At 37.9% G+C, this 27743-nt stretch overlaps 2 protein-coding genes across 4 annotated transcripts; both read left to right on the top strand.

Moving 5' to 3' along the window:
- The first annotated feature begins 396 nt into the window (after positions 1–396).
- On the top strand, positions 397–16712 carry UPL1 (LOW protein: E3 ubiquitin ligase-like protein). 3 transcript variants are annotated; one of them, XM_022288362.2, is made up of 17 exons: positions 397–555; positions 717–820; positions 2507–2602; positions 2682–2888; positions 3113–11083; positions 11171–11488; positions 11955–12156; positions 12230–12510; positions 12657–12943; positions 13322–14444; positions 14531–14677; positions 14763–14843; positions 14981–15206; positions 15297–15436; positions 15789–15895; positions 16017–16171; positions 16277–16712. In XM_022288362.2, the coding sequence occupies exons 2-16, from the start codon at positions 788–790 to the stop codon at positions 16117–16119; spliced, it is 11322 nt and encodes a 3773-aa protein (XP_022144054.2). In that variant the 5' UTR covers positions 397–555; positions 717–787; the 3' UTR covers positions 16120–16171; positions 16277–16712. The 3 variants fall into 3 exon arrangements, with proteins under 3 accessions (XP_022144054.2, XP_022144052.2, XP_022144053.2); XM_022288360.2 differs by having other exon boundaries at positions 3110–11083; XM_022288361.2 differs by having other exon boundaries at positions 3110–11083; positions 16017–16196.
- Positions 16713–26096: 9384 nt separating this feature from the next.
- LOC111013806 (uncharacterized) lies at positions 26097–26825 on the top strand. The gene has a single exon (XM_022288325.1). The coding sequence runs from the start codon at positions 26097–26099 to the stop codon at positions 26823–26825; it is 729 nt and encodes a 242-aa protein (XP_022144017.1).
- The last annotated feature ends 918 nt before the right edge of the window (positions 26826–27743 follow it).

Here is a 27743-nt window from a genome sequence, read left to right as displayed (position 1 = left end):
GAAGCACCGTTCAAAAACGGCTCAGGGTAAGAAGTAGATCTTCTTCTCTTTTTTTCTGGAATTGAATGTTCAAAACTCTACGCCTTGGTATTAAAAAAACAAATATTTTAAATTTATAATAAGATATTGGGAAAAGTTAAAAAATTTCAAATTTTCTCTTGAATGCCCAAAAATTTTGGAGATATTTTTGTTACGCATTATAATAAAAGGAAAAATCCAATCTAAGAGGCAAAATAAATAAAAAAAAAAAGAAAAATACATAACTCAATTTTCTTATCTAAAAATTGAAACTATTTTTTTCCTTTATTTGTTTTGTTTGCAAAATTCTCCTCTGCCTCTTACTTGTTTACCCGTATATATAAAATCAACACTCTCAAGTTCCTTCTGAGTTGGAATTTCTTCTTCTTCTTCTTCTTCTTCTTCATTTGTCTCTCTCTCTCTCTCTCTCTCTCTCTCTCTCTCTTTTTTATCTCCCTCTCTTCCTCCGATCTCCGTCCTTCTTGATCGTGCTCGTAAAAAGCTTCAAATTGTTCACTCTGCCGCTTCAAATTCCGTGTATATTCTTCCTCTCTCTCGGAAATTGATTGTTTTTACGATCTGATCTTTGGGAATTTAGATTCAAGCACCGTGTTTTTTACTTCACTATTGATTCTATTCACTTCGATTGTCTCTAATTTTCCCTTATCGTCTAATTTCCTCTCTCCTTGTTCGATCAGTTCTCGCTTACTGGGGAAGTGATCGGTCATCTTAGGCGTTCTTCAATTTCTGCAATGCTCTCAGTGCCAAGATGAAGATGAAGAGGAGGAGGGCGCTAGAAGTGGTATATGCCAATATCGGTTCCTCGCGCTTATGGCTTTTTTATTTACTTTTTTTCTTTCGCAAAAATTTGGAACGAGTCTTGTCGGTCTAGGGTTTTCGTTATCTTTTTAAAATTTTGTTCCTTGTTGTATTTGTTTTAATTTTGTCTTGGCGGATTCTGATTCTCTGTGTTTATTGGTTTTATGCTTCTTTAAGTTTTCAACACAACTTTGGTATGGTAAAAATGCGAAGATGATACATGGTTTGGATTGAGTTTGTTGAGCGTCCTCTTGGGTCGTCATGATCATTCGAATGCCTAGCGTTTTAATTACTCTTATTCAATGCGAGTAGCTGATTTTATTATTATGTTTTTCAATTTTTTCTTACTCGCGTACTGAATTTGTGAATTTCTTTGCTCCTATGGTTCTTGAAAACTTTGTTGTCATCTTTTGTTAGTTAGACTAACTTGGAATGAATTAAGAATATCATGTCCGAAGAAACTGAATTAAATACCGAATGCCTGTTTCATGTTATTGTTTTCAACGTCACCCTGAATATGAGTTTACTTCCCGCCATGTTTCCTAATGGCCTTCCATCTCCTTTATAATGTGTGCACGTGTGTGCTATGTATTTTTTTATTTTAAAATAATTTCTCAAATTCAACTAGTTAAGAAAAAGGAAACTAAAGGAAAATGATTAAAAATTGATGAAATATGATTTTGGAGATTTTCATGAAGAAGGAAAAAAAATTCTGGTAATCATGGATGTCTTTGATGAATTGAAGATATCACATCAAACTTAACGCTGAATGTATATCTCATATTAATTTTTGTGTTGCTGTTGAATATGAGTTTGTACGGGAACGTAATTCTTAATGAATTTATATCTTCTTTTTATTGTTGTTTTATTTTTTAGGCTCAATGAGTGAAGGGAAAAAAGGGAAAAAAATAAAGAAAATGTTCTAGTTATCATGAATGGCTATGGTTTATTGACATGAAACAATTGCTGGAATTTTGTTAGCATATCTATATGAAATGTGGACATTACTATTTAACAACTGTGTGGCAAAGATTAGTGGAGGTATTGGTTCTATTGACAATTAATAATTACACCTGTGAAGTTTCTGAATGAATTATCTATCGGTTTTGGTTTTCAATCCATGTGGTAATATTATTTTTTAAAAATTGTTTGAACGAATCACAGAATTTAAGTTAAAACTTTTAGGCATTGTTAAAATCTATTAATCCAATCCTCGATAAGTTTTGCTATTAGTACTTATCTGGAACAGTGGTATGATGAAGGTAATGATCGCCCTGTGGGAGTTGTTATATTGAAGCTTAGGTGTCTATAGACTGTGTGAATGAGCTCATTCTTATTAATTACACTGTTTGTTAAACTCTTCAAGTGATTTATAAATGTAACCCTTGGCCTTGCACTGATTTTTGGGACTATGATTGAAGTCAAGTCAGCTTATGCTGTAGATAGTTGCTTACTAAGGTAAGATACTAGGTATTGTTTGGATATCTTTGGTCTAAATTCTAATGTTCTCGATGTATTGTCTACCTGTTCTGATTTATTTTGATAATTTTTTTTTATCAGATACTGTTTTGATTTATTTATCTATTTATGTATTTTAATCTTTGTAAGAGAATTGTAACTTATACCTTTCTCCTCTTTTTTTTCTTCTTATTATTTGCTGGTCCGTTAGCCTCCAAAAATCAGATCATTCATCAATAATGTCACATCCGTTCCACTTGAGGACATTGAAGAACCTCTAAAAGGTTTTGTTTGGGAATTTGATAAGGTGCCTCTGAAACTGAATCATCATTTTGATTTAATGGTTGATGGACAGAATTATTTATGAGTTTTCTTTATGTGCACAGGGAGATTTCCATCATTGGGTTGACCTCTTTAATCACTTCGATTCTTTTTTTGAGAAGCACATAAAGTCAAGGAAGGATTTGCAGGTTGAGGATAATTTTTTGGGCTCCGATCCTCCATTTCCAAGAGAAGCTGTTCTTCAGATTCTGCGTGTCATAAGAATAATTTTAGAGAATTGCAGTAATAAACACTTTTATAGCTCCTATGAGGTTTGTGTTCATGCGCATAGTATTTTTTCCCCATATTTCTTAACCTCCTTGGTACTCATTGATCATTGATGACAGTTGTTTATTATTTTGGATTTATGTTTGTAATTTCATCTTTCAAACGTTGATCATGTTCATCAAATTCTGTCTTTTTAGCATTACTATGGCGCCATCTTTCATTAGAATTTCACAAGTTCATGTTTTTGGCTCATGTTTAATTGCAGCAGCATCTGTCATGTCTTCTAGCTTCAACTGATCCAGATGTAGTTGAGGCCTGCCTGCAGACTTTGGCGGCTTTTTTGAAGAAATCTATTGGGAAGTACTCCATTAGGGATGCTTCTCTGAACTCAAAGTTATTTGCTCTTGCCCAGGGATGGGGAGGAAAGGAAGAAGGCCTTGGACTGATTGCATGTGCTTTAAAGAATGGTTGCAGCCAGGAGACTCATGACTTGGGTTGCACTCTCCATTTTGAGTTCTATGCTTTAAATGAATCTGGAAGCGAAACCACAGAACAGTTGCCCAAAGGTCTGCAAATCATTCATTTACCTAATGTCAGCTCCTGCCTAGAAACTGATTTAGAACTTCTAAGTAAGTTAATTGCAGAGTTCAATGTGCCGACTAGTTTGAGATTTTCTCTTCTGACAAGGATGCGATTTGCAAGAGCATTTCATTCTTTATCTGCTCGGCAGCAGTGTACCTGCATTCGTTTGTATGCCTTCATTGTTCTTGTTCAAGCAAGTGGTGATGCTGATGACCTAGTTACTTTCTTTAATACTGAGCCCGAGTTTGTAAATGAGTTAGTGGCCTTATTAAGTTATGAGGATGAAGTTCCTGTGAAAATACGAATTCTTTGTCTCTTATCATTGGTTGCACTTTGTCAAGACCGGTCGCGCCAACCTACTGTGTTGTCTGCAGTGACTTCTGGTGGGCACCGTGGCATCCTGTCCAGCCTCATGCAGAAGGCTGTGGATTCTGTGGTTACTGATACTACAAAATGGTCTATTCTTTTTGCTGAGGCCTTGTTATCACTTGTTACTGTTTTGGTCTCATCGTCATCAGGTTGCTCAGCTATGCGAGAAGCTGGATTTATACCTACTCTTCTACCCCTCCTTAAAGATACAAGTCCGCAACATTTGCATTTAGTCAGCACTGCTGTGCACATTTTAGAAGTTTTTATGGACTACAGTAATCCGGCTGCTGCATTGTTTAGAGACTTGGGGGGATTGGATGATACTATTTCTCGCCTGAAGGTTGAGGTGTCCCATGTTGAGAATGGTTCAAAGCAACAAGGTGATGATTTTGAATATGGTGGGAGGAATTGGCAAGTCAGCATTGCTGCTTCCTCAGACTTAGATGACTTGCAGCCTTTCTACTCAGAAGCCTTATTATCATACCACAGGCGATTGCTGATGAAAGCTTTACTTCGTGCTATATCCCTTGGAACTTATGCCCCTGGAAATACTGCCCGCTTTTATGATTCTGAAGAGAACTTGTTGCCCCATTGGCTGTGCATAATATTTAGAAGGGCCAGAGATTTTGGTGGAGGGGTTTTTTCACTTGCAGCTACTGTTATGAGTGATTTAATTCACAAAGATCCTACTTGCTTTTCTGTTCTAGATGCTGCTGGTCTTCCTGCTGCCTTTCTTGATGCTGTAATGGATGGTGTTGTCTGCTCTGCTGAAGCAATAACATGCATACCTCAGTGTCTGGATGCTTTATGTCTAAATAACAATGGCCTTCAGGCTGTTAGAGATCGCAATGCTTTAAGGTGCTTTGTGAAAATATTTACTTCGAGGACTTATTTGCGTGCCCTCACTAGTGATGCTTCGGGATCTTTGTCTAGTGGGCTTGATGAACTTATGCGTCATGCTTCATCCTTGCGTGGGCCTGGAGTGGATATGCTGATAGAAATCTTGAGTGCCATTGCAAAAATTGGATCTCCGGTTGATGCCTCTTGTATTACAACTGACCCATCAAGCTCTTCTACTGCAGTTCCCATGGAGACTGATGTTGAAGAAAGGAAATCTGTCCCTTTAGATGATAAGGGAACTGCCAAGATGGGAAACATGGACCAGAATGCTGAGCCATCTGTAGATCAATCTGTGACAAATCCAGAGTCCTTTCTTCCAGATTGTGTGAGCAATGCTGCTCGTCTTCTCGAAACAGTTCTCCAAAATGCTGATACATGTCGCATATTTGTTGAAAAGAAGGGGATTGAAGCTGTATTGCAGTTATTTACTTTGCCCTTGATGCCCCCTTCTGTGTCAGTTGGTCAGAGTATCTCTGTTGCCTTCAAGAACTTCTCACCTCAGCATTCTGCTTCTCTTGCTCGTGCAGTATGTTCTTTTTTGAGAGAGCACCTGAAATCAACAAATGACTTCTTGGTTTCTGTTGAAGGAACCCAGCTTGCTCTCGTTGAATCACCAAAGCAAACTAAGGGTTTGAAGCATCTTTCCTGTCTTGAAAGTATTCTGTGTTTGTGCAACTTTTTGTTGAAAGGGACAACAACTTTGGTTTCTGAACTGGGCACTGCTGATGCCGATATATTTAAAGATCTTGGATGCACTTACAGGGAAATAATTTGGCAAATTTCTTTGGATAATCATTCAAAGACAGATGATAAAAAAAGTACTGATCAAGAACTAGAAAGCTCAGAGGCAACCACTTCAAATACTGCAGGAAGAGAGAGTGATGATGATGCAAATATGCCAGTGGTGAGATACATGAATCCAGTTTCCCTTAGAAATGGGTCTCAATCTTTGTGGGGTGGGGAGCGTGAGTTTCTCTCAGTTGTTCGCTCTAGTGAAAGTCTCCATCGTCGCAGTCGACATGGATTAACACGCTTACGAGGTGGAAGAACTGGACGGCACCTAGAGCCTTTTAATATTGATTCTGAAGCTTCTTCTGGTATTTCAGAGACATCCTCTACCCTGGAGTTGAAAAAGAAAAGTCCTGAGGTTCTTGTCTCTGAAATTTTGAACAAGCTTGCTTCTACCGTACGCTCTTTCTTCACAGCTCTTGTCAAGGGTTTTACATCATCCAACCGTCGTAGAGTTGATTCAGGGTCCTTGAGTTCTGCTTCAAAAGCTCTTGGAACTGCTCTATCAAAAATATTTCTTGAAGCTCTAAGTTTCTCTGGGTATACTAGTTCATCAGGCCTCGATCTTTCCTTGCCAGTGAAGTGTCGATATCTTGGAAAGGTTGTGGATGACATGGCGGCACTTACCTTTGATGGTAGAAAACGTACTTGTTATTCAGCTATGGTTAATAACTTCTATGTACATGGTACCTTCAAGGAGCTAATTACAACATTCGAGGCTACAAGTCAATTGTTATGGTCACTACCATATTCTGTTCAAAATTCAGCAGTTGATCATGAGAAGACGAATGAAGAAAGCAACTTGTCTCATAGTCCGTGGCTATTTGATACGTTACAGAACTACTGTCGTGTGCTTGAGTATTTTGTTAGTTCATCGCTACTTTTATCTCCAAATTCCGCATCCCAAGTGCAACAGCTCATTCAACCAGTAGCTGTTGGTCTGTCAATTGGATTGTTTCCCGTGCCAAGGGATCCTGAAGTTTTTGTTCGTATGCTGCAGTCCCAAGTTCTTGACGTGTTACTTCCTATCTGGAATCATCCCATTTTTTCAAATTGTAATCCATCATTCATTGCTTCCATTGTTTCTCTTGTTACTCTTATATATTCTGGTGTTGGAGATGTTAAACGAAATCGAAATGGAGTTTCTGGGAGCACAAACCCACGGTTTATTCCCCCACCACCTGATGAAGCTACTATTGCTACTATTGTTGAGATGGGTTTTACAAGGGCAAGAGCAGAGGAGGCATTGAGAAGAGTGGAAACAAATAGCGTTGAGATGGCCATGGAGTGGCTGTTTAGTCATGCTGAGGATCCTGTGCAGGAGGACGATGAACTTGCTCGTGCACTTGCACTATCACTGGGGAATTCATCAGAATCATCTAAAGTTGATAATGGTGACAAGTCTATGGAGGTATTGACAGATGAGGGGCATGCAAAGGCGCCTCCTGTTGATGATATTCTGGCTGCATCAGTGAGATTATTTCAGAGTAGTGACACGATGGCATTCACATTAACAGATTTGCTTGTGACTCTCTGCGGCCGGAACAAGGGTGAAGATCGCCCGAGAGTGATGTCTTATCTTATTCATCAGTTAAAGCTTTGCCCCTTGGATTTTACAAAAGATAATGGTGCTTTAAGTATGTTGTCGCATATTATTGCATTGGTTCTTTTTGAAGATGGAAATGCTCGTAAAATTGCAGCACAAGCGGGTATTGTGCCTACTGTTATAGAAATCCTGTCTAATTTCAAGTCTAGAAATGCAGCAACAGCTGAGGTTTTATTACCAAAATGTGTAAGTGCTTTATTGCTGATCTTGGACAGCATGTTACAGTGCAGACCTAGAACTCTTTCTGAAAATACTGATGGTTCTCCAGTGGGGTCCCCATCTGACTTGTCTGGTGGACAAGCTCCCATGTCAGCACCTATGTCCATTGGAGATGATAAAACTGCTCCAAATCTTGATAAAAAAGAATCTGGGTCAGCATTTGAGAATGTATTGGGAAAGCCTACAGGTTATTTAACTGCTGAGGAGTGTAATGAGGTGATGTTACTTGCTTGTGACTTGATAAAACAACGTGTCCCTGGAGTGATCATGCAGGCTGTCCTACAGTTATGTGCACGCTTGACAAAAATTCATGCTCTTGCTTTGCAGTTTCTTGAAAATGGAGGTTTGGTCGAACTCTTTAATCTTCCGAGAAGTTGTTTCTTTCCTGGTTATGACACTGTGGCTTCAGCTATTGTTCGTCATCTTCTTGAAGACCCTCAGACTCTTCAAACAGCTATGGAATTGGAAATACGGCAAAGTTTGGGTGGAAGCCGACATGCTGGGCGTACGTCTGCTCGCAATTTTTTAACTTCGATGGCAGCTGTTATTTCCAGAGATCCCTTGGTTTTCATGAAAGCCGCAGCTGCAGTATGTCAGTTGGAGACATCGGGCGGCCGTAATTTTGTTGTGTTATCAAAGGAAAAGGAGAAAGAGAAGGAGAAGGAGAAGGATAAATCAAAAGCATCTGGCACAGAAGTTGGATTGTCTTCAAATGAAAGTGTAAAGTTATCGGAAATTAAGATTCATGATGGATCAGGGAAATGCCCCAAAAATCACAAGAAGATTCCTGTAAATCTTACTCAAGTGATTGACCAACTTATTGAAATTGTTCTCAAGTACCCATCGACGCAAAACCAGATGGATTCTGCAAGTTGTTTCTGTTCTATGGAGGTAGATGAACCTAATACCAAGGTGAAGGGTAAATCAAAAGTTGTGGATAGGAAAACTTCAGAGGATGAAGCTGAAAAATCTACTGGACTGGCTAAAGTGACGTTTGTTCTCAAATTATTGAGTGACATCCTTCTGATGTATGTACATGCTGTAGGGGTCATTCTTAGACGTGATTCAGAAATGTGTCAACTTCGAGGCTGTAATCATTTAGTTAGTGTTGGACAAGTTGGGATTGTTTATCATATTTTGCAACGATTACTTCCTCTTTCAATTGATAAATCTGCAGGACCTGATGAATGGAGAGACAAGTTATCTGAAAAAGCTTCTTATTTTCTGGTGGTCCTTTGTGGTCGCTCTAGTGAAGGGCGAAGACGAGTAATTAATGAACTTGTGAAAGCATTGTCACTGTTTTCCAACTCAGAGAGCTACTCGGATAAGAATTCTGTCTTGCCAGATAAAAAGATTTTTGCCTTTTCTAATTTGGCATATTCTATATTATCCAAAAATTCATCTTCCAGTAACTTGCCAGGTTCAGGCTGCTCACCTGACATAGCAAAGAGCATGATTGATGGAGGAATGGTTCAATGTCTGACTAATATTTTACAAGTGGTTGATCTGGATCATCCTGATGCTCCTAAAATTGTTAATCTCATACTGAAAGCTCTGGAAAGCCTGACGAGGGCTGCCAATGCTAGTGAGCCAATAATGAAGTCTGACGGAATGGTGAAAAAAAAATCTTCAGGGTTAAATGGAAGGCTTGATGATCAAATAAATGCAGCTTCAACCGATGAGACTGTTGGGCACAATCAGAATGCTGGTAGTCAACAGTTAGTCAGAGATGCAGCTGACAATAATCAGCAAGAATTTGCTACTCAAAATGACGGCAATGTTCACACTCAACCAAATCGGTCACTTGAGCAGGAAATGAGATTAGAAGTGGAAGGGACTATGGCTGCAAACCCACATATGGAGCTTGGTATGGAGTTTATGCGGGAAGAGATGGAAGAAGCTGGTGTCTTGCACAATTCTGACCAAATTGAGATGAGTTTTCGTGTAGAGAACAGGGCAGATGAGGAAATGGGTGATGAAGATGATGATGTGGGGGATGATGCAGAAGATGATGATGATGATGATGACGATGGAGAGGATGAGGATGAAGATATAGCTGAAGATGGTGGTGGCATGATGTCCCTTGCAGATACTGATGTGGAAGACCATGATGATACCGGATTGGCAGATGACTACAATGATGAGATGGTAGATGAAGAGGATGATGATTTTCATGAGAATAGAGTCATTGAGGTCAGATGGAGAGAGGCTCTTGATGGATTGGATCATCTGCAGGTACTTGGGCAGCCTGGAGGTGCAAGTGGGCTTGTTGATGTTGCTGCTGAACCTTTCGAAGGTGTTAATGTTGATGACCTTTTTGGTCTTAGAAGGCCTCTAGGCTTTGAGCGCCGCCGTCAGACTGGTAGGTCCTCCTTTGAGCGATCTGTTGTTGAAGTAAATGGTTTCCAGCATCCCCTTCTTTTAAGGCCATCCCAGTCAGGAGATATGGTTTCAATGTGGTCATCTACTGGAAATTCATCCAGGGACTTGGATACTTTATCAGCTGGGAGCTATGATGCAGCCAACTTTTATGTATTTGATGCTCCTGTTTTTCCATATGACCACATGGCAAATAATTTATTTGGTGATCGATTTGCTGGTGCAGCTCCACCTCCCTTGGCTGACTATCCTATTGGTATAGACTCGTTGCAGCTGGCAGGAAGAAGGGGGCCAGGTGATGGTCGTTGGACTGATGATGGTCAACCTCAAGGAGGCACACAGGCTACTGCAGTTGCTCAGGCTGTAGAGGAACTGTTTGTATCTCATATGCATGGTGTTGCGCCTGCTGAAAGACTACATCAAAGTTCTGGAGTGCAGGATAAACAACTGGATACCCTTGCATCCAATAATAATCAAATAGTAGTGGAATCTGGTAATGCTAGCAATCAACAAAACGAAGACCAGAATCCAGATAACTCTGTTGAAGCAGCACATCATGAAACTAATGTAACTGTTGAGAGTGGTATCTCCCATCTAGTCAATTCAGAATCTATCGTCGAAGAAGCTGGGGAAAATGTGCAGGAGCATGAACCTATGTCTATTCAACCTCATACACTGGATATTACATTGAATGAGCATGACAGGATGGATATGGGAGAACAAAATGGTACTTCTGGGGAGCAGGTTGAGACATTACCCCAGTTTGATAATCTGCATTGTGATGGAACTTCTGAAGTGCCTGCAGATCTTCGTGAAATGCCATCTCAGGCCACACACTGCCCTGGTTCTTCTGAAATGGATGCTGAGGCTGGGAATCATGCAGTGTCTGACTGTGGATTAGAGACGTCCAATCTTGGTGATTGCCAGGTCTCTTCTGCCGTTGCGAGTGCTGATGTTGACATGAATGATAATGAAGCTGAAGAAATTCTAACTGAGCAACCTATTCCCACCTCTGAAGATGGTAGAGGTGGGTCAACTTCAGAGCAAAATGTGCTAGTTGCTCCAGATGTTAACCAGGCTGATCAAAGTAGTATGAGTAATGAAGCCTCTGCTGCTAATGCAATAGATCCTACGTTTTTGGAGGCACTACCTGAGGACTTGCGTGCAGAAGTTCTTGCTTCACAGCAAGCTCAGCCTGTTCAACCTCCTACATATGCACCACCCTCAGCGGATGATATTGATCCTGAATTTTTAGCTGCACTTCCTCCTGATATCCAAGCAGAAGTTTTGGCCCAGCAGAGAGCACAGAGGGTTGCTCAACAGGCTGAAGGACAACCAGTTGACATGGATAATGCTTCAATCATTGCTACATTTCCTGCTGATTTGCGGGAAGAAGTTTGCATCTTGGACTTTAACTCACTGTTCATTTCTCAATCTATTTTTACTTCTGAAATTTGACCATTTTTTCTTGTCTTGTTCCAGGTTCTGTTGACCTCCTCGGAGGCAGTTTTGTCAGCACTCCCTTCTTCATTGCTAGCTGAAGCTCAAATGCTTAGAGATCGAGCAATGAGTCACTATCAGGCTCGCAGTCTCTTTGGTAGCAGCCATAGATTGGGCAATCGAAGGAATGGCCTGGGTTTTGATAGGCAGACAGTGATGGATAGGGGTGTTGGAGTTACAATTGGTCGTAGAGCAGCTTCTGCCATCTCAGATAGCTTGAAGATGAAAGAAATTGAAGGTGAACCACTTTTGGATGGAGAATCGTTGAAGGCTTTAATACGTCTCCTACGATTAGCTCAGGTAATATAATTATCATATGTTATGATGAATTGAGAGATTTTTACACATTGGCTGATGTGTGAACTACAATTTAACACAGCCCAGTGAATGATGATATCTGCAAATTGATTTATTATTTTTGCATATATTATTAGATGATCCTAGGATTTGAATATTTCGTCAGTTCTTTTCTAATTAACTGAGAGAACAATATAAATTGTAATTTGTCGGGAGAAGAATACAAATTATGGTTGAATTGTTATAGGAATAGTTTATATGATAAATTAATTAGATATTGCTCGACATTGAGTTTTGTCTCCTTTTAGAACAAATCTATTTTAATTGAAGAAAGGGGATCTTTACCTTTTTATGAGGTGGCCATGTTTAAAATTTTATTTTCACTTTCGTGAAAAATTGAAAATAGAGTGTTCTGCTGTATATATTCTCCACCTAATGTGGTATTCTGTTCTTTTCTTATGTTGTTCAGCCCCTTGGAAAAGGTCTACTGCAGAGACTTTTGTTAAACCTTTGTGCACATAGTGTTACAAGGGCAATCCTAGTTTATCTCTTACTTGATATGATCAAATATGAGGCTGAAGGTTTTGTTGGTGGAGTTGCAACAATTAATTCTCAAAGGCTATATGGTTGTCAGTCAAATGTTGTTTATGGTCGATCACAATTGTTGGATGGTAGTACTTTCTTCACTCAATTTTTGTCTCATTTTGTCATTACTATATTTACGCTTTTTTTGTACCTGAACAGGTCTTCCTCCTTTGGTGTTGCGTCGTATTCTTGAGATTTTGACTTATTTGGCCACAAATCATTCTGCTGTTGCCAATATGTTGTTTTACTTCGATTTGGAGGCTGTTCCTGAGGATTTGAGTTCGACATACATGGAAACTAAGAAGGGCAAGGAGAAAGTTGTAGAAGAGCTTCCATCAAAGGATTTAAGAAACTATCAAACCGGAAATCTTCCTTTGGTTCTGTTCCTGAAGCTTTTGAATCAACCACTTTTTTTGCGTAGTGTTGTGCATCTGGAACAGGTGTGATGAATTAAAAAGAGAGTAGGATTGGTTGAAATGGCTTGAACTCAATCTTTTCCTTGGGCACTCTGATGCATGCGTCTTAGTGCATTTTGGATGTTATTATGGTTTTGACAGTTATGTTCTTTTCCCTCTCTTTATTGCAGGTCATGAACCTCCTTCAAGTAGTTGTTTATACTGCATCATCAAAATTGGAGCATCAATCCCGATCTGAACAGGGAACAGGAAATCCCCCAATTTTGCCTGTTGATGAAGGTAGTGGTATTGTTTCAAAGGACCCTGCTTTGCCGGAGGCAGAATCAAAGCAAGAAGTTATTAGTGATGCTGCTGGGTCAACTTCAGGTGGAAAAAGGAGCAATGATATGCATAATATCTTCTTGCAGCTGCCACAGTCCGTTTTGTGCAATTTATGTGCACTCCTTGGCCGTGAGGGGTATTCATCTTCCAATTTGATGTCTTTTCAGTTGCTTAATGGCTAGCTAATTAGTTGTTGGTTCCCTTTTGCCTTTGTCGCAAGTTTGGGATGGTTTTGAGAAAAGTGTTTAAGTGAGGCACTTATTCTATAAGCACTTTGAAAAGCATTTTAGAGTGCTTTTAGAGTTTTGAACGGTACTTCTGATTTAATGTAATCAAACACCATAAAAAATTTTGATTTGAAAATTGTTTTAAATAGCTAGTAACACCTTTCTCTTTTCAAAAGTCATGTCAAACTCACCTTGGAAAGACCCTTTTTACTTCCTTCTCAATTATTATTTTTTTTCTTTTTGGCTTTCCCTTGAAGAAACTAAATTTCTCTACTAAATTTGTTTAGGCTTTCGGATAAAGTATATGCACTAGCTGGTGAAGTACTGAAAAAGTTTTCCTCAGTTGCAGCGCCCCATAGAAAATTTTTCATGTCACAGCTCTCAGGGTTAGCTAATGGGTTGAGCAGTTCTGCTATCAGTGAGCTTGTTACGTTGAGGAATACGAACATGTTGGGTTTAAGTGCTAGTTCAATGGCTGGGGCAGCCATTGTACGTGTTTTGCAGGCTCTTAGTTCACTCACTTCCCGTTGTGCAAGAGAGACTAAAAGTTCAGATTGTGATACTGAATTAGAGGAGCAAGCCATCATGTGGAGGTTGAATGTGGCACTAGAGCCATTGTGGCAAGCATTAAGTGATTGTATAAGTGTGACTGAGACACAACTGTCTCAGAGCTCCTCGTCCACTGCACCAATTAATGTTGGGGAGCAACTTCAGGGTACTATCTCGTCATCTCCTCTACCTCCTGGAGGTCAGAGACTCCTGCCATTTATAGAGGCTTTCTTTGTTTTGTCTGAAAAGCTTCAAGCAAATCTGTCCATTTTGCAACAAGATCATGCCAATATTACTGCTAGGGAAGTCAAAGAATCTGCTGGTAGTTCAGACACATTAAGCACAAAGGGTAGTTCTGATTATCAGAAGAAGTCTGATGGTGCTGTTACATTTACAAAGTTTGCTGAGAGGCATCGCCGTCTTTTGAATGCTTTCATCAGACAAAATCCGGGCTTATTAGAGAAATCACTTTCTATATTGTTGAAGGCTCCTAGGCTAATTGATTTCGATAATAAGAGAGCCTATTTTCGTTCAAGAATTAGGCAACAGAATGAGCAACAGATCTCTGGTCCATTGCGGATTAGTGTTCGTCGGGCATATGTTTTGGAGGATTCCTACAATCAATTGCGTATGCGGCCAACTCAAGACTTGAGAGGACGATTGAATGTGCAGTTTCAAGGTGAAGAGGGTATTGATGCTGGTGGTCTGACAAGAGAATGGTATCAGTTACTCTCGAGGGTTATATTTGACAAGGGAGCCTTGCTATTCACGACAGTTGGAAATAATGCAACGTTCCAACCAAATCCAAATTCTGACTATCAAACAGAACATCTTTCGTACTTTAAATTTGTTGGCCGTGTGGTAATTTACCGAAACTGGGATTCTGATACTTGCTATCGATTCTCTTTGTTGTTTGAGTGACTTATTATATGTTTTATTTTATGCAGGTTGCAAAGGCCCTGTTCGATGGGCAACTTTTGGATGTTTATTTTACTAGATCTTTTTACAAGCACATACTGGGGGTTAAGGTGACTTACCATGATATAGAGGCAGTGGATCCTGATTATTATAAAAATTTGAAGTGGATGCTGGAGGTTAGTGATTTTCTATGTTTATTACCGTTAATTTGGGGTTATATTTTAACATTCTTTCCCTCTAACTTTTGGATCTCTCTGTCAGAATGATGTAAGTGACATTCCTGATCTTACATTTAGTATGGACGCAGATGAGGAGAAGCATATTCTTTACGAGAAAAATGAGGTTATAATCCAAAATTTGGGTGTCTTTCAAGCTTGTTTTTGTGTGTATGTGTGTGTGGTAAAAGCCTTTTTTTTTGGAATGAACTCTGGTACTATTTTTGTAGTCACTGATTATCTTCTTTCCTTCAAATTTTGTAGGTCACTGATTATGAGCTTAAGCCTGAAGGAAGGAATATAAGGGTTACCGAAGAAACAAAGCATGAATATGTTGACCTTGTTGCTGATCATATTTTGACCAATGCTATCCGGCCCCAGATCAACTCATTTCTAGAAGGTTTCAATGAGTTGGTGCCTCGAGAACTTATTTCCATTTTTAACGACAAAGAGCTTGAGCTACTCATAAGTGGACTTCCAGAAATTGATTGTGAGTTCTCTCATGCAAACTAATTGTGTGGAGTCTGGTGCGGTGCTCCGAGTTACTATATGAGGTTTTAATGGTTCATTTTCTTTGTAGTGGATGATTTGAAGGCCAACACAGAGTATACTGGCTACACAGCTGCATCTAGTGTTGTGCAGTGGTTTTGGGAGGTGGTTAAATCATTCAGTAAGGAAGACATGGCAAGATTGCTGCAGTTTGTGACTGGTACATCAAAGGTATTAACATAAAAAATGTTGCATAAAACTGTTTGGGATCTATTATTTTTTTGTCTATAAGAGACGTCCTCAACACTTTTTGATGCTTCCCTCGTGTTCTTACCCCAGTCTGATGATTGAAATATTACCCTTTGCGTGAATGTCTGAAATGTTTGACAAGATTTGATGTATGTATGTTGTGCCTTTTTAACATCTTGTTTTTAAAGTAATGCAATCTGATGTCTCTAATTCACATGGCGGGTTGATACACATACGAACACAAACAAATATTTCCATAAAATTGTGATTCAAAAGTAGGATTATGAGCTCTTGATGGTCATAATTTGAAGTCACCATTATTTGTGATTTTCAGGTTCCACTGGAGGGTTTTAAAGCTTTGCAAGGTATCTCTGGTCCTCAAAGGTTTCAGATTCACAAGGCATATGGAGCTCCTGATAGGCTGCCATCAGCCCATACATGGTTGGGAATCTACTGCCCATTCTATCTTAATTCTTATTTATTCATTGTTGTTATAAGCATAAAGTTGCTATCGTTTTTGGCATTCAACTTTCTGATGAATAGAAATATTCTCTTTTTCCAGCTTTAATCAACTAGATCTTCCTGAGTACTCGTCCAAGGAGCAGCTTCAAGAACGCTTGCTGCTTGCCATTCATGAAGCCAGTGAAGGATTTGGCTTTGGTTGAGCCGCACCTCGATTTGCATTTCTAGAAATGCATCTGAAATTGGCATGTACATGTTAGTTCAAAATCCTCTCACTCAGGTTTTCCTTGGCTCAATATTTTACTGTTTCAGTTGGATTGGTAACTTGGCCGTCTATATTGACGTTTGATATTCCACCAGATGAAGGCAAAAGCTGTGGGTCAATAGCGAAATACAAAATTGAAGGCATCGGGAAACTTGCAAGGAGTGAGCGAGTTCTTGGAAAATAAATGAAGCTTTTTGTTAAGACGAGGAGATGACCTTGAGGGAGCAGATTAACGTGTTTTTTGAAGACTTTGATGTGCTCCTCCAGAGTAACCAATTCTTTTGCTTAGAGTGCGAGTTTCGGGTAGCACACAGAAGAGGGGTCGATACAGAAATGAGCCAATTTGCATTTGTCTATATGATGAATCTTTTTCTTTCTTACGTTGGTAGTTCAGTTCAGTTCACTCCATTTGCAGCCAAAAAACTGCTTTCGAGGGAGGAGTCTCTTTATGATGTTTCTGTAATTAAAATGTTGATCTGACTTGAAATTGGTAATAAAACTGAGAATGTATATGCTTTTTGTTTACTGTCATATTCTAGTTTTTGTTTTTAACTTTTAATTGCATCTAATCTGGTTGTTTTTTGTGCTTCTGCTTATGTGTTATTATTCTGCATCCCCTTTGATTCTACTGTCAAATTTGAATCTGTTCTGGACACTGGACAGTTAGTATATATATGAGCATAGGCTTTTAAATGCTTTTCAATTTCTCTCTTACTGTTTTTTGACGCAGCATTTAATAAGTGCTTCTTTCAAGCAAAAGTAAGAACTTGAGCCTAAAGCACTCTACCAAAATCACTTTGGATCCTTTTGGTTGGTGATGTTAATAATTTGGGTTTTGTTATACAGGTCTGATTTGGTGGAGAACACAGAAGCCAAACAATAGGCAGAAAGAATAATGTGTAGCAGAAATAAGGTTAGAGGACAGGAACAATGTTGGAAAAAGTCCGTTGGAAAAGGACACTCTCGACGGTTTTTTAAAAATCATCGAGAGAGAGATTTTTCTCGAGATTATGAAAACCATCGGAAAAAATATCCGTTTTACGACCTTTTATAAACCTTCGGAAAATATCATTTTTCCCGACTTTTTTTTTTCTTTTGAAAATAGTAGGAAAAAGGAGTTTTTCCTAACTTTTTTAAAATAGTCGGAAAAAATTAGGTTTTTCCTTACTGTTTTCTAAAGATGGGGAAGAATCTATTCTTCCCAAAAAAAACCTTTAGGAATTTTGTTTTTCATAAATTCAAGCTAATTTGAATCCCGACCTTGTTTAGAAACTTAATTTAGGGTATCAAATAATATAAATTCATATATAAATTCACACTAAATTTATATATTAAAATATCAAAGAATATAAATTAAGTAATCTTCTTACGATAAATTCTTACACGTTACAAAATTTACAACATAGTAGCCAAATCAAAAGTTACAACAAATTTACAATAGAAATAAATCTAGCTAAAAGCTTCATGTCTAAAACAATTGAGACTATAACCATACGTATTCTATTTAGATAATTCTATTGTACAAATTTTTTCTTCAACCTTAGTAACTAAATTGTAATAGGCCTTAGCAACAAACTCAAGGTCAAACACACAATCATATCCAACCTAACCTACTCCCAAGCTAAAATTACAAAATCGAAGTTTGAGTTAAGCATAAGAACAATACCTAACCTACTCCCAAGCTAAAATTACAAAATCAAAGTTCGAGTGAAGCATAAGAACAATTATAATGCAAGATCAAACTCATACATCAAAATAACAAACTATAAACATAATTCACACCATCTACATTCAAAAAGTAAAACACAATTCCAAGTTTTAATAAGAAATAACAAGAGAAAAAAATTTGAGATATATTTGTTAATAAAAAGAGAAGGAAAAATTATAGTGAAAAAAATTGACAGAAAAAAGTTTGAGATATATTTATTGGATAAAAATAAATAAATAAAAAGAGAAAAAAAAGTTATAGTGAAAAAATTGAAAGAAAAAGAATTTAGATACAGAAAAAGTTAGAGATATATTTGGTAGAGAAAATATATTAGAAAGAGAAAGAAATGTTGAAATTTGAGAGATAGAAAAGTTTGAGAAAATATTACAAGTTTACGGAGATACAAATGGGAGTGATATGTAAAAAAAGGAAAAAAGGAAAAAATTAGTTTTTTGTTTTTAAAAATTAAAAATTTTATTTTTTCTCTCTAAAATTTACATCTCTTAAATATTTCTCCCTCTCCCCAACATTTTCATTTGTATATATTTATGTTTCTTTTTTTTTTCCCTAACGTATCACTTTTTTCTCTCTCTCTAAAAATTTATTATTTTTCTAAACGTTTCTCTTTCTCAAATTTCACATTTGATAAATTTTCTTTATCTGTTTAGTTCATTTTTTCTATAAGAAATATATCTTCAACTTTTCTCTGTCTAAACGTTTTATTGTTTAATTTTCTTTCACTTACAATTTTTATTTCTCTTTTTTATTTATTTACTTTTTGTAACAAATATATCTAGAACTTTTTCTTGTCCAAATTTTGTTCTCACTGTAATTTTTCTTTCTCTTTCTAATATAATTTTGTTTTTCTTTAACATGCCTTTTCCTCTCAACTTTACTCTCTCTACAATTTTCTATTTTTTTACTTTAACTTTTCTCTCTCTAATTTGTTTTTCGAACTTTTATCTAACTCTCTACAATTTCTCTTTCAAAATTTTTTTTTCTTTTATCTTTTTAAACTTTTATTTTCATGTCTCTACACTAGAGACGACAAAAAATCTCCTAGGGTCGAGTCCCTACTTTAAGAACAGAGAATAAATTTCTCACTGTCTCGTCTCCCATTCTATTTTTAAATAATTAATATTGTTGATGTAGAAACTTAGCCTCTTGGGATTCCGCCAAATTCGCACCAATCTTCTAGAATAAAAGAGATTAACAAGACCTGCAAAACAGAATAGCATTAAAGACCGGTGTGGCTCTTGCCGCATAGGCTCCAATGCTTAAGTCAGAATCAGAGTAGTCGAATATGTAGAGTATTGTATTTCAGTGTAGCAAAATAGTAGAGACTTGTAGCATATTTTACCGTACCTTTAGGGTTTGGTTCACCCTCTTATTTATAGAAGTCGAATCCTAATCCATTTAGGGATAATAGAGGTTGAATCCTAATCCTTTTAGGATTTACATAAGTCGAATCCTAGTATGCTCAGGAGATCTGGACTCTTGGGCCCATGTGTTTCGTCGTGGGCCTAATGTCGGATCGAGGGTTGAGATAGGACAAGTTTGGATCGGGCTGCACAAAAGTCAAGGAGAACGAAAGAAGGGTTCTCGGCGATTGGCAGAGCAGTCGGTCGTGGTTGACCTGGGTCGACGGGTTTCGATGCTTACCTGGTTCGTGTGCTTCTTCTCCGGCCCTGTCTTTGCTTCTGTCGCTTGGCCGTTTTTCTTTTATTTTCCCATAACAATAGCCCACACTCTCAAAATAGAAGGCAAAAAGCATGCTAAGGCTTCTATATTGAGAGTACTTGTTGCTCGGTGTGGATGGCAATTTTTGTGGAATAGCCTTCTTTTTGTTGCCGTTGGTTGTCGTCTTTATGAGATGACTTTCCTAGCCCACATTCTCTTTTGTTGTAGTTGGCTTCAATCAAGTCTCTTGGGCTCTGCGATATGGTTAGTTTTAATCGTTAGATTTTGACTTTGGGATCTAACTTTCAGCAGGGCCAGTGGTACTCCCTTTGGGTTTCTAACCTATTTGGCTTTTGCCAATGATTTTATACCCGTAGTTTAGTCGGCACCCTTGAGTTTCTAACATGTTTGGCTTATGTCAGTTTTTAACCTAAGTTCAATCAACACCCTCGGGTTTCTAACCTATTTTGACTTTTGCCAAATGGTTTTATACCCTAGGTTTCATTGATTGATTTGACTTGAATGCTTTCTGTTTTAACCTTGTTGGGCCTGTATGCATGCCTTTTTCAGCACCTTTGGAATCCTCTTCCCCGGTTTCACTAACTGACTTTTAGCTTATCGGCTTGCTTCTAGGTCTGTCTTAGTTCGAGTTCCTTGACCAGCTAGTGATTAACTTAGCCATGCCCCCACTTGAGGAGTTTTCATTTAGAATAAAAGATAAATGCTCAAGGTAGTAAGAAATTAATTAGACGAGTAAGTATCTTTGGAAACATAATATTTGACTTAATCAACATGAAATTACCAAAAAATCAGTCATAAATTATGCGATCTACCAAATATGCGATTATCATAAAATTAAATCTAAACTTGCATAATCATAAACAAACAAAATTTAAACAACAAACCTATCATCATTCGAAGTAAAAACACTGTACGTTGATCAGTTGTTTTTCAAGGTAGTGTAGTAGAATTTTCGTGATACTCATCGTTCTTTTTTTATTCTTGTTTTTCTCTTTCTACTAAACTCTCATCCTGTAGGTCCTCTTAATATTATCCTTATATCTCCCTGGTGGGAGATTTTATTGTTTTGGCTGTTGCTGGGAGTTATCTTGGAATCTTCAACAAATTCTTTGAGGGGCCCTTGTAGATGAGATCTTTCATCTTTTCCTTGAGATCATGATATTCATGTGTTGGGTGGCCCTGACCCCGACGGAAGAGACAATATCTTTCTTTATTTTTTCTGAGATGACACCTCCATCTTTTCGGGCCATATGGGTAGCTCATTTATCTACTCGAGCGGGATTGTCGTTGAGTATACGTCTCCAAAGGTTCTCATTGAAGCGAGCCACATATTTCTTGAGGCTCTCCATTTATTTCTGTTTTATGGTAAAAAAGTAGGCGACAAGTTTACTCTTATTCCTTCCTCCAAATGCTCTAGCCAATTCTTTGAAGAAGAATATTGACTTCCTCCTCAATTGTCGAAACCAGACGCAAGTTGTGCTGGTTAACGTGAATGAAAATACCTTGCTCTTGATAACCTTTGTCACTCCGTAGATGTTCATCAATTCTCTGTACGTGTCTAGGTGGTCGATATAATCTATTAAGTCGTTGTACCGTCTGATAGTAGAGAATTTTGAAATCCAGAGGGACTATCTCTTCCGCGAGTAGTGAATCTGCTTGGTCTATTATCTTCTCAGGATCACATCTTCTATCTTTTCATTTTTCACTAAGCTCCTGTGCTTTCTCTGTCTGCTCGTGTCGACTAAGTGGCTTCTCCTTGTCGAGCACGATTTCTCGAGACCTAGTCAGCTTTCCAGGTAGCTCCTGCTACTGTGTGCTGCTAACTTTTGTTGTCGTGTAGTTATCGAGTTTGGTAAGTGGAAGAGGCCTGGTCTGCGGAAGAGACCTGGCCGACGGAAGAGGCCTGGTCGGTAGAAGAGACCTGGTCGGTGGAAGCCACCTAGTCGGTAGAAGAGACTTGGTAGGCGGAAGACACCTGGTCGACATAAGAGACCTGGTCGGCGGGAAAGACTTGGTCGACATGAGACCTGATCGGCAGAAGAGATCTGGTCGGTAGAGACTTGCTCGACCGACACTTGGTGATGCCCAAGACCTGGTCATACCTTGGATCCGGTCATGCCCTAGAGTCTGGTCATGCCATGGATCGGGTCATGACCAGTTATGTAGTTCGCTTGTCAGGTCAGTGTCACTCGATAGGGTGCCCTAAGGTATGTTCTTTAGCTCATTTGCCATCTACCCCATTTGAACTTCCAGATTTCTTAAAGTAGCAGCTTGACTTTGAATCATTGCATCGTTTTTAGCCATGTACTCTCTCATAAGAGCTTCCATGGAATTGGAAGAATTTTCTGCTGGCCTTGTTCCTTGCTGCTGATTAGGCATTAGAAGTCCTGGTTGTTGAGCTACCTTTTGCTGATATTGGGAGGTGTTCTGGTACATCTGGTTCCCTTGATTTCCTCCCCAACTGAAATTGGATGTTGCCTCCATCTTGAATTGTAAGTGTTTGAATAAGGGTTGTTTCTGTTGGGGTTTCCTAGATAGAAGACAAAAGCTGGATTTCCTGGGGAGGAATCATAATGTTGATCACCCTCACAGTAAGAGCATGAAATGACCATTACCTTACTAGTTCTAGGGCTAGTTGATGATGCTGTAGTAGTATTCATGTTCTTCACCATGTTGGTCAAGTTAGCAATCTGATCTTTCAGTGCAGCCATCGTCTTATTATCATTGGCCACATGACTGTTCCTGTCATTCACTACTTTTGAATCTGACTAGTGATAGTTGTTGGATGAGATCCTTTCCAAAATATCAACTGCCTCTACATAAGATTTGGACAATAATGCCCCATTATTAGATGCATCAACTACCATTCGTGTTGCTTCATTTAGTCCATTGTAGAAGGTATCTATCTGAATAAACCTTCGCAAACCGTGGTGGGGGCATCTTCTTCACAGTTCCTTAAACATTTCCCACGACTCACTCACAGATTCTCCACGCCTCTATTGGAAATTATTAATGTCTCTTTGATACTTGGCATTCTTGCTTGGGGGAAAATACTTCTTTAAAAACTTTTCAGCAAGATCATTCTAGGATGTAATGGATTTAGCTGGCATAGAGTTCAACCAGTTTCTTGCCCTGTCCCTAAATGAATAGGGAAACAACTTCAAACGCAATGCCTCCTTAGATACTCCTTGCATCTTAAAAGAGTCACTCACTTTTAGAAAATACCTCAAGTACAAGTGGGGATCTTCAGACGGATTTCCAAAAAACTGACCCACTGTTTAGAGCATTTGGAACATGACAGGTTTCAACTCAAACCTTTCAGCCTCTATTTCTGACTCTGCTATAACTGGATGAAAGCCATGGAGTGCAGGCGCAACATAGGCTCTGATAGCCCTTTCTCTATCATTTACCAACAGAATGACGTTAAAAGGGGGAGCAGCTACTAGTGCAACCACCTCTCCTTCATTATTTCCTTCAACTACTGGATTGGGGAGTCTCGGTAGTTGATCCATTAGGTTAGCTTCTACCTGCTATCTACGATGTTCTCTTCTTCTCTGATGAAATGTGTGCTCAATCTCGTTGTCAAGCAGATATTTCAATCCTTGCAGATCTTGCATTCACCTTCAAGATCCACCAAACAGTAATTAAAAGAAATTCTTCTAGCACAAATCTTCTCAAGCAAAAATATAAAGTGTAAAGTAAAATTAGTCCTCGGAAACGGCGCCAAAAACTTGTTGAGCGATTTTGTGTCCCTTATGTACAAGTGTACACCATCGTCGTAGCAAGTAATAAAAAGTTCGAATCCATATGGACTATTCACCAAACACCTCAACAATTGCTCAAGAAAGCGAAAACTTAAACCACAATATTTCGAATAAAAATGAAATAAAAAGGGCATTCAATAAAATAAATTATACTGCGCTCACTACATGCAAATAATTGAAACTTAACCAGATCAACTCAATTATAGGAATAAAATATAAAATCCAACGGTTAACCACTGCTTTCTAAACGGGTAAGGGAGAAAGCTTAATGTGACCTTTTCTGGGCTACACAAACGATGCTATAGTATTAACAATGTTGAAATATTGGCTAAACAGACACGGAGTCTTCCTAGACGTCCTAGATTTTCTGCTATTAGGGGTTTTAGACAAACTCAACAGCATATAAGAACAATTTACAACCGTGCTAGGTGAGTCCTATTTCCAAGTACCCACTATTTAACTCAAGTAGATTCTAGCATGACTTGAAGCTTATCACTCCCTATTACAATTTTCCAAGAGTTAACAAGGAGGTATCCCAACATGTTGATCAAACATATTGAAAAATAAACTATGAAAACAACTTCAACTCAATATTCATCATCATTAACACTAATAACATGGTTTACAATCAAAGAAAAGAGTTTACAACATTTCCCCCTCACAAATGGGTTTAGCTACGAGTAGCCATAGAAGAAAACAAGAAAATAACAAGAAGAAATGCAATACAAAATAGAATCAAGGATGAAGAGAATGAAGCTAAAAGTTTCAGCTCCAAGTGGGTTTGGTATGCTCTCTATCTCAGCCACTTCAATGGGTGTTCTTCTTTTCCTCTTGACTCTTTGAATAACTTTTTGGGAGGTTTACTTGAAGTGAGGTTGAGGTATGTGAAAGTGAGTGTGGAGGCTTCCTTAAATGTGAGAATTTATACCCCCTTTCTGTTTTTAGGGCAACAAACAAATCTCGTGGGCCTCAGCTCTCACTTCCAAGTGATTCTTCAAATTATTGTGGTAACTCCCAGTGTAAAGTTCTGTCATTGTCAGCTTGTCGTTTTCTGCTCCTTTGTGATTCCAATGCTGTAGCACAACTGATGCTGCAACAAAATGCTCAAAATTAGATTTTCCAACATTGTTAGTAAAAATTGAGGAAAATGAATTTGTAACATTCTATGCATAGACTCAACGTAAATTAGGTGAAATTTAGGCTATATTTTACTAAACTATGTGAAATTCTTGCCCAAATAACTCTCTTTTGGAAAGTTATCATTCACGTTGCCCGCCCTGAACAAATTTGAGGCGTGGGCTACAGGTCGCACATAAGCCACCAGGTCGCACGATAGAAGAACACCCAACATAAAGATGCATACTCCTCTATGTGAAATATTCATCTTCATTGGAGTTGGTAGTGGTCGTGACCAACAACCATCAACTATCGGCTCGTTGGTAAGGCGAGAGCTTTAAGCCCGATTTATGGTAGCACACTCCACACACAAGCACCACCCGACAAAGGGCGGACGGAGAAAGCTACAAGCTCAAAACCTTCAACCATTGTTTAGAAATGGGGGTGTCATACTATAATTCATATTCCTATCTCTTTATTCTCTCTTTTGGTCTATCTACACTTCAAAAAATTCATACGCTCCATGGACGGAGCAAAGAGTGGAGTAGAGTAAGCCGTCCTATTATATTACCAGACAAAATTGGGAGGAGCTCATCCGAAACTCAAGCTAGAAACGCCTCATTTCTTTCGTTCCCGTTCTTCGTTTCCTTCAAGTCAGATTGTAGGAAGTGGGCGATATGTTTTTGTTGCAACCTAAATATTTGCAAAATTTACACATAATATAATATTTTGCCCAAATGACACAAATGTAAGAACTCGTACCACTAGTACAATTAGACATCCAACCTATAATTGCAATGACTAATTTGTAAGAGCATAGAAGGTCGATTTGCATGAAAGAGTCTAGATGCTTCTTATATTCTTATTTTATTTTCTCGCCAATGAAGTTATATCAATAATATATTTGTATTAAATATATCAATGAAACAAAAAAAAAATATATTAGTAAAATATGACGAAAAATAATTACTATAAATTATTTTTCTGTATAACAAATTTACAAACATGACATCCAATTTTGCCACTTGCTACGAAAAATGATAATGTTATGAAAAATGATTAAATTATTATGAATTTTTAATTAAATAGATGTTCACTAACCCTTGCTTAGTGTCCAATTTTGAGGTGTCTCAAAATCCATGCACCATGTGTTGAAATCATAATGCCCTATGTGTCTCAATTTTAGACATTATTAGTGTCATGTAAATCACACCACATGCTTATCCATGACCTATAAATAAGATCAATGTGGTGCTCAATTAGTGGTGAGAATTTGTGAGAAATTAGTGGTGATAATTTGTGAGAATTTGTGAGAAATTAGTGGTGAGAATTTGTGAGAAATTAATGAGAAATTTGGTGGGACATCAAGTTTGAAAATTGGTGGGAAATGTCATTTTGAATTTTGAATTTTCTTTATTATTTGAATTGTTTTGTTTATTTTATTTCCCCGACGTTGCCTCGTTTCGTTCCTCAATTTTTACAACACGTTATCAGCACAAGCCTCTGTCATTTCCCCTGTTGAAGTAGGTTCTGAAGGTAGGTAATTTAATTTTTATTTTTCAAGTAATATGTTGTTTTCATATGTTAAATCCCTAATTTGAGTTTTTTTTTTGTGGTAGTGTCACCATGACAAATTTGACCAAATTAGAATTTGTCGCTCTTGATATCAATGGCAATAATTATTTGTCATGGGTACTAGATGCTGAAATCCATCTTGATGCCATGAACCTGGGAGAAACCATCAAAGAGGAAAATACAACCACAAGTCAGGAAAATGCAAAAGCCATGATTTTCCTTCGTCACCATCTTCACGAGGGGTTGAAAATGGAGTATCTGACAATAAAAGACCTACTTGCCTTGTGGCAAAATTTGAAAGAAAGATATGATCATCAAAAAACAGTTATTCTTCCTAAAGCTCGTTATGAATGGATGCATTTGAGGCTCCAAGACTTCAAATCAGTAAGTGATTATAATTCTGCACTATTCAAAATCAGTTCGAAATTGAAGTTATGTGGAGAAAAAATTACTGATAGTGATATGCTAGAAAAGACATACTCAACCTTCCATGTCTCGAATATACTCTTGCAACAACAATATCGAGAGAAAGGTTTTAAGAAATATTCCGAGCTCATATCATGCCTTCTGGTTGCTAAGCAAAATAATGAGCTATTGATGAAAAATCATGAATCTCGACCAACGGGAGCAACACCATTCCCAGAGGCGAATGCTGTAAATTTCAATAATCGTGGTCGAGGTCGAGGTCGTGGTCGAGGGCGTGACCGTGGCAGAGGAAGAAATAATTTTTCATTTCGTGGTGGGCGCTATAATCGTCCAAATTTTAAAAGAACCACATGAAATGTTGATCATAAAGAAAAAGCTCCATAAGATTAGAATTCCAGAAGTGTTGAAAATAAGTGCTTCCGATGCGGTATGACTGGGCATTGGGCACATATTTGTCGTACATCGAAACACTTAGTGAATTTTTATCAAGCTTCCTTGAAAGAAAAAGGAAAATATGTGGAAGCAAATCTTGCCTACCAGGATGGTGATATCTTTGACACTGTCAATATTACAAGTTTGGATATGGCTGACTTTCTTGAATCTCCTGGAGAACAAATTGGCACAGTGAGCACAATAGATGAAATAACAAGTGCTTCTTTTGATTTTGAGAATATTTAGAACTAATGTTTTTTTTATATCTTTTATGTATGTTTTGTATTTCAAGTTTTTTTTCTTCTTCCTTCTTCTTATTGTAATTATTTTGTTTAATGAAGAAGCATGGACAATTTTCATATATTGGATGACTCGAAAATGAGCAATGGTGATCTATGTCTGGCAGACAGTGCGACTACGCACACAATACTGAAAAGTAGACAATATTTTTCTAAATTGACAATGCTGAAAGCAAAAGTCAATACTATATCAGGTTCTGCAAACTTGATTGAAGGTTTTGGAAAAGCAGACATAATTTTGCCTAGAGGAACAAAATTTACAATTGACAATGCATTGTTCTCTAGTCAATCAAATAGAAATCTACTGAGTTTTAAAGATATACGTTGCAATGGTTATCATATTGAGACTGATAACAAGAATAATATAGAATATCTCTATATTATATCTATTGTCTCACATAACAAACGTATACTTGAAAAGTTGCCTGTTTTATCTTCTGAATTATATTATACTCATATACGAGTAATGGAAACATATGCAACTACGAACTTGAAGTTCATAAATCCAGATATATTTACCATTTGGCATGACCGATTAGGT

This window comes from Momordica charantia (assembly GCF_013281855.1).
Source record: "Momordica charantia cultivar OHB3-1 chromosome 10 unlocalized genomic scaffold, Mcharantia_2.0 BLBB01000010.1, whole genome shotgun sequence".
NCBI lineage: Eukaryota > Viridiplantae > Streptophyta > Magnoliopsida > Cucurbitales > Cucurbitaceae > Momordica > Momordica charantia.
Note: the sequence above shows the minus strand (reverse complement) of the source record. Positions and strands in the feature narration are given on the sequence as shown.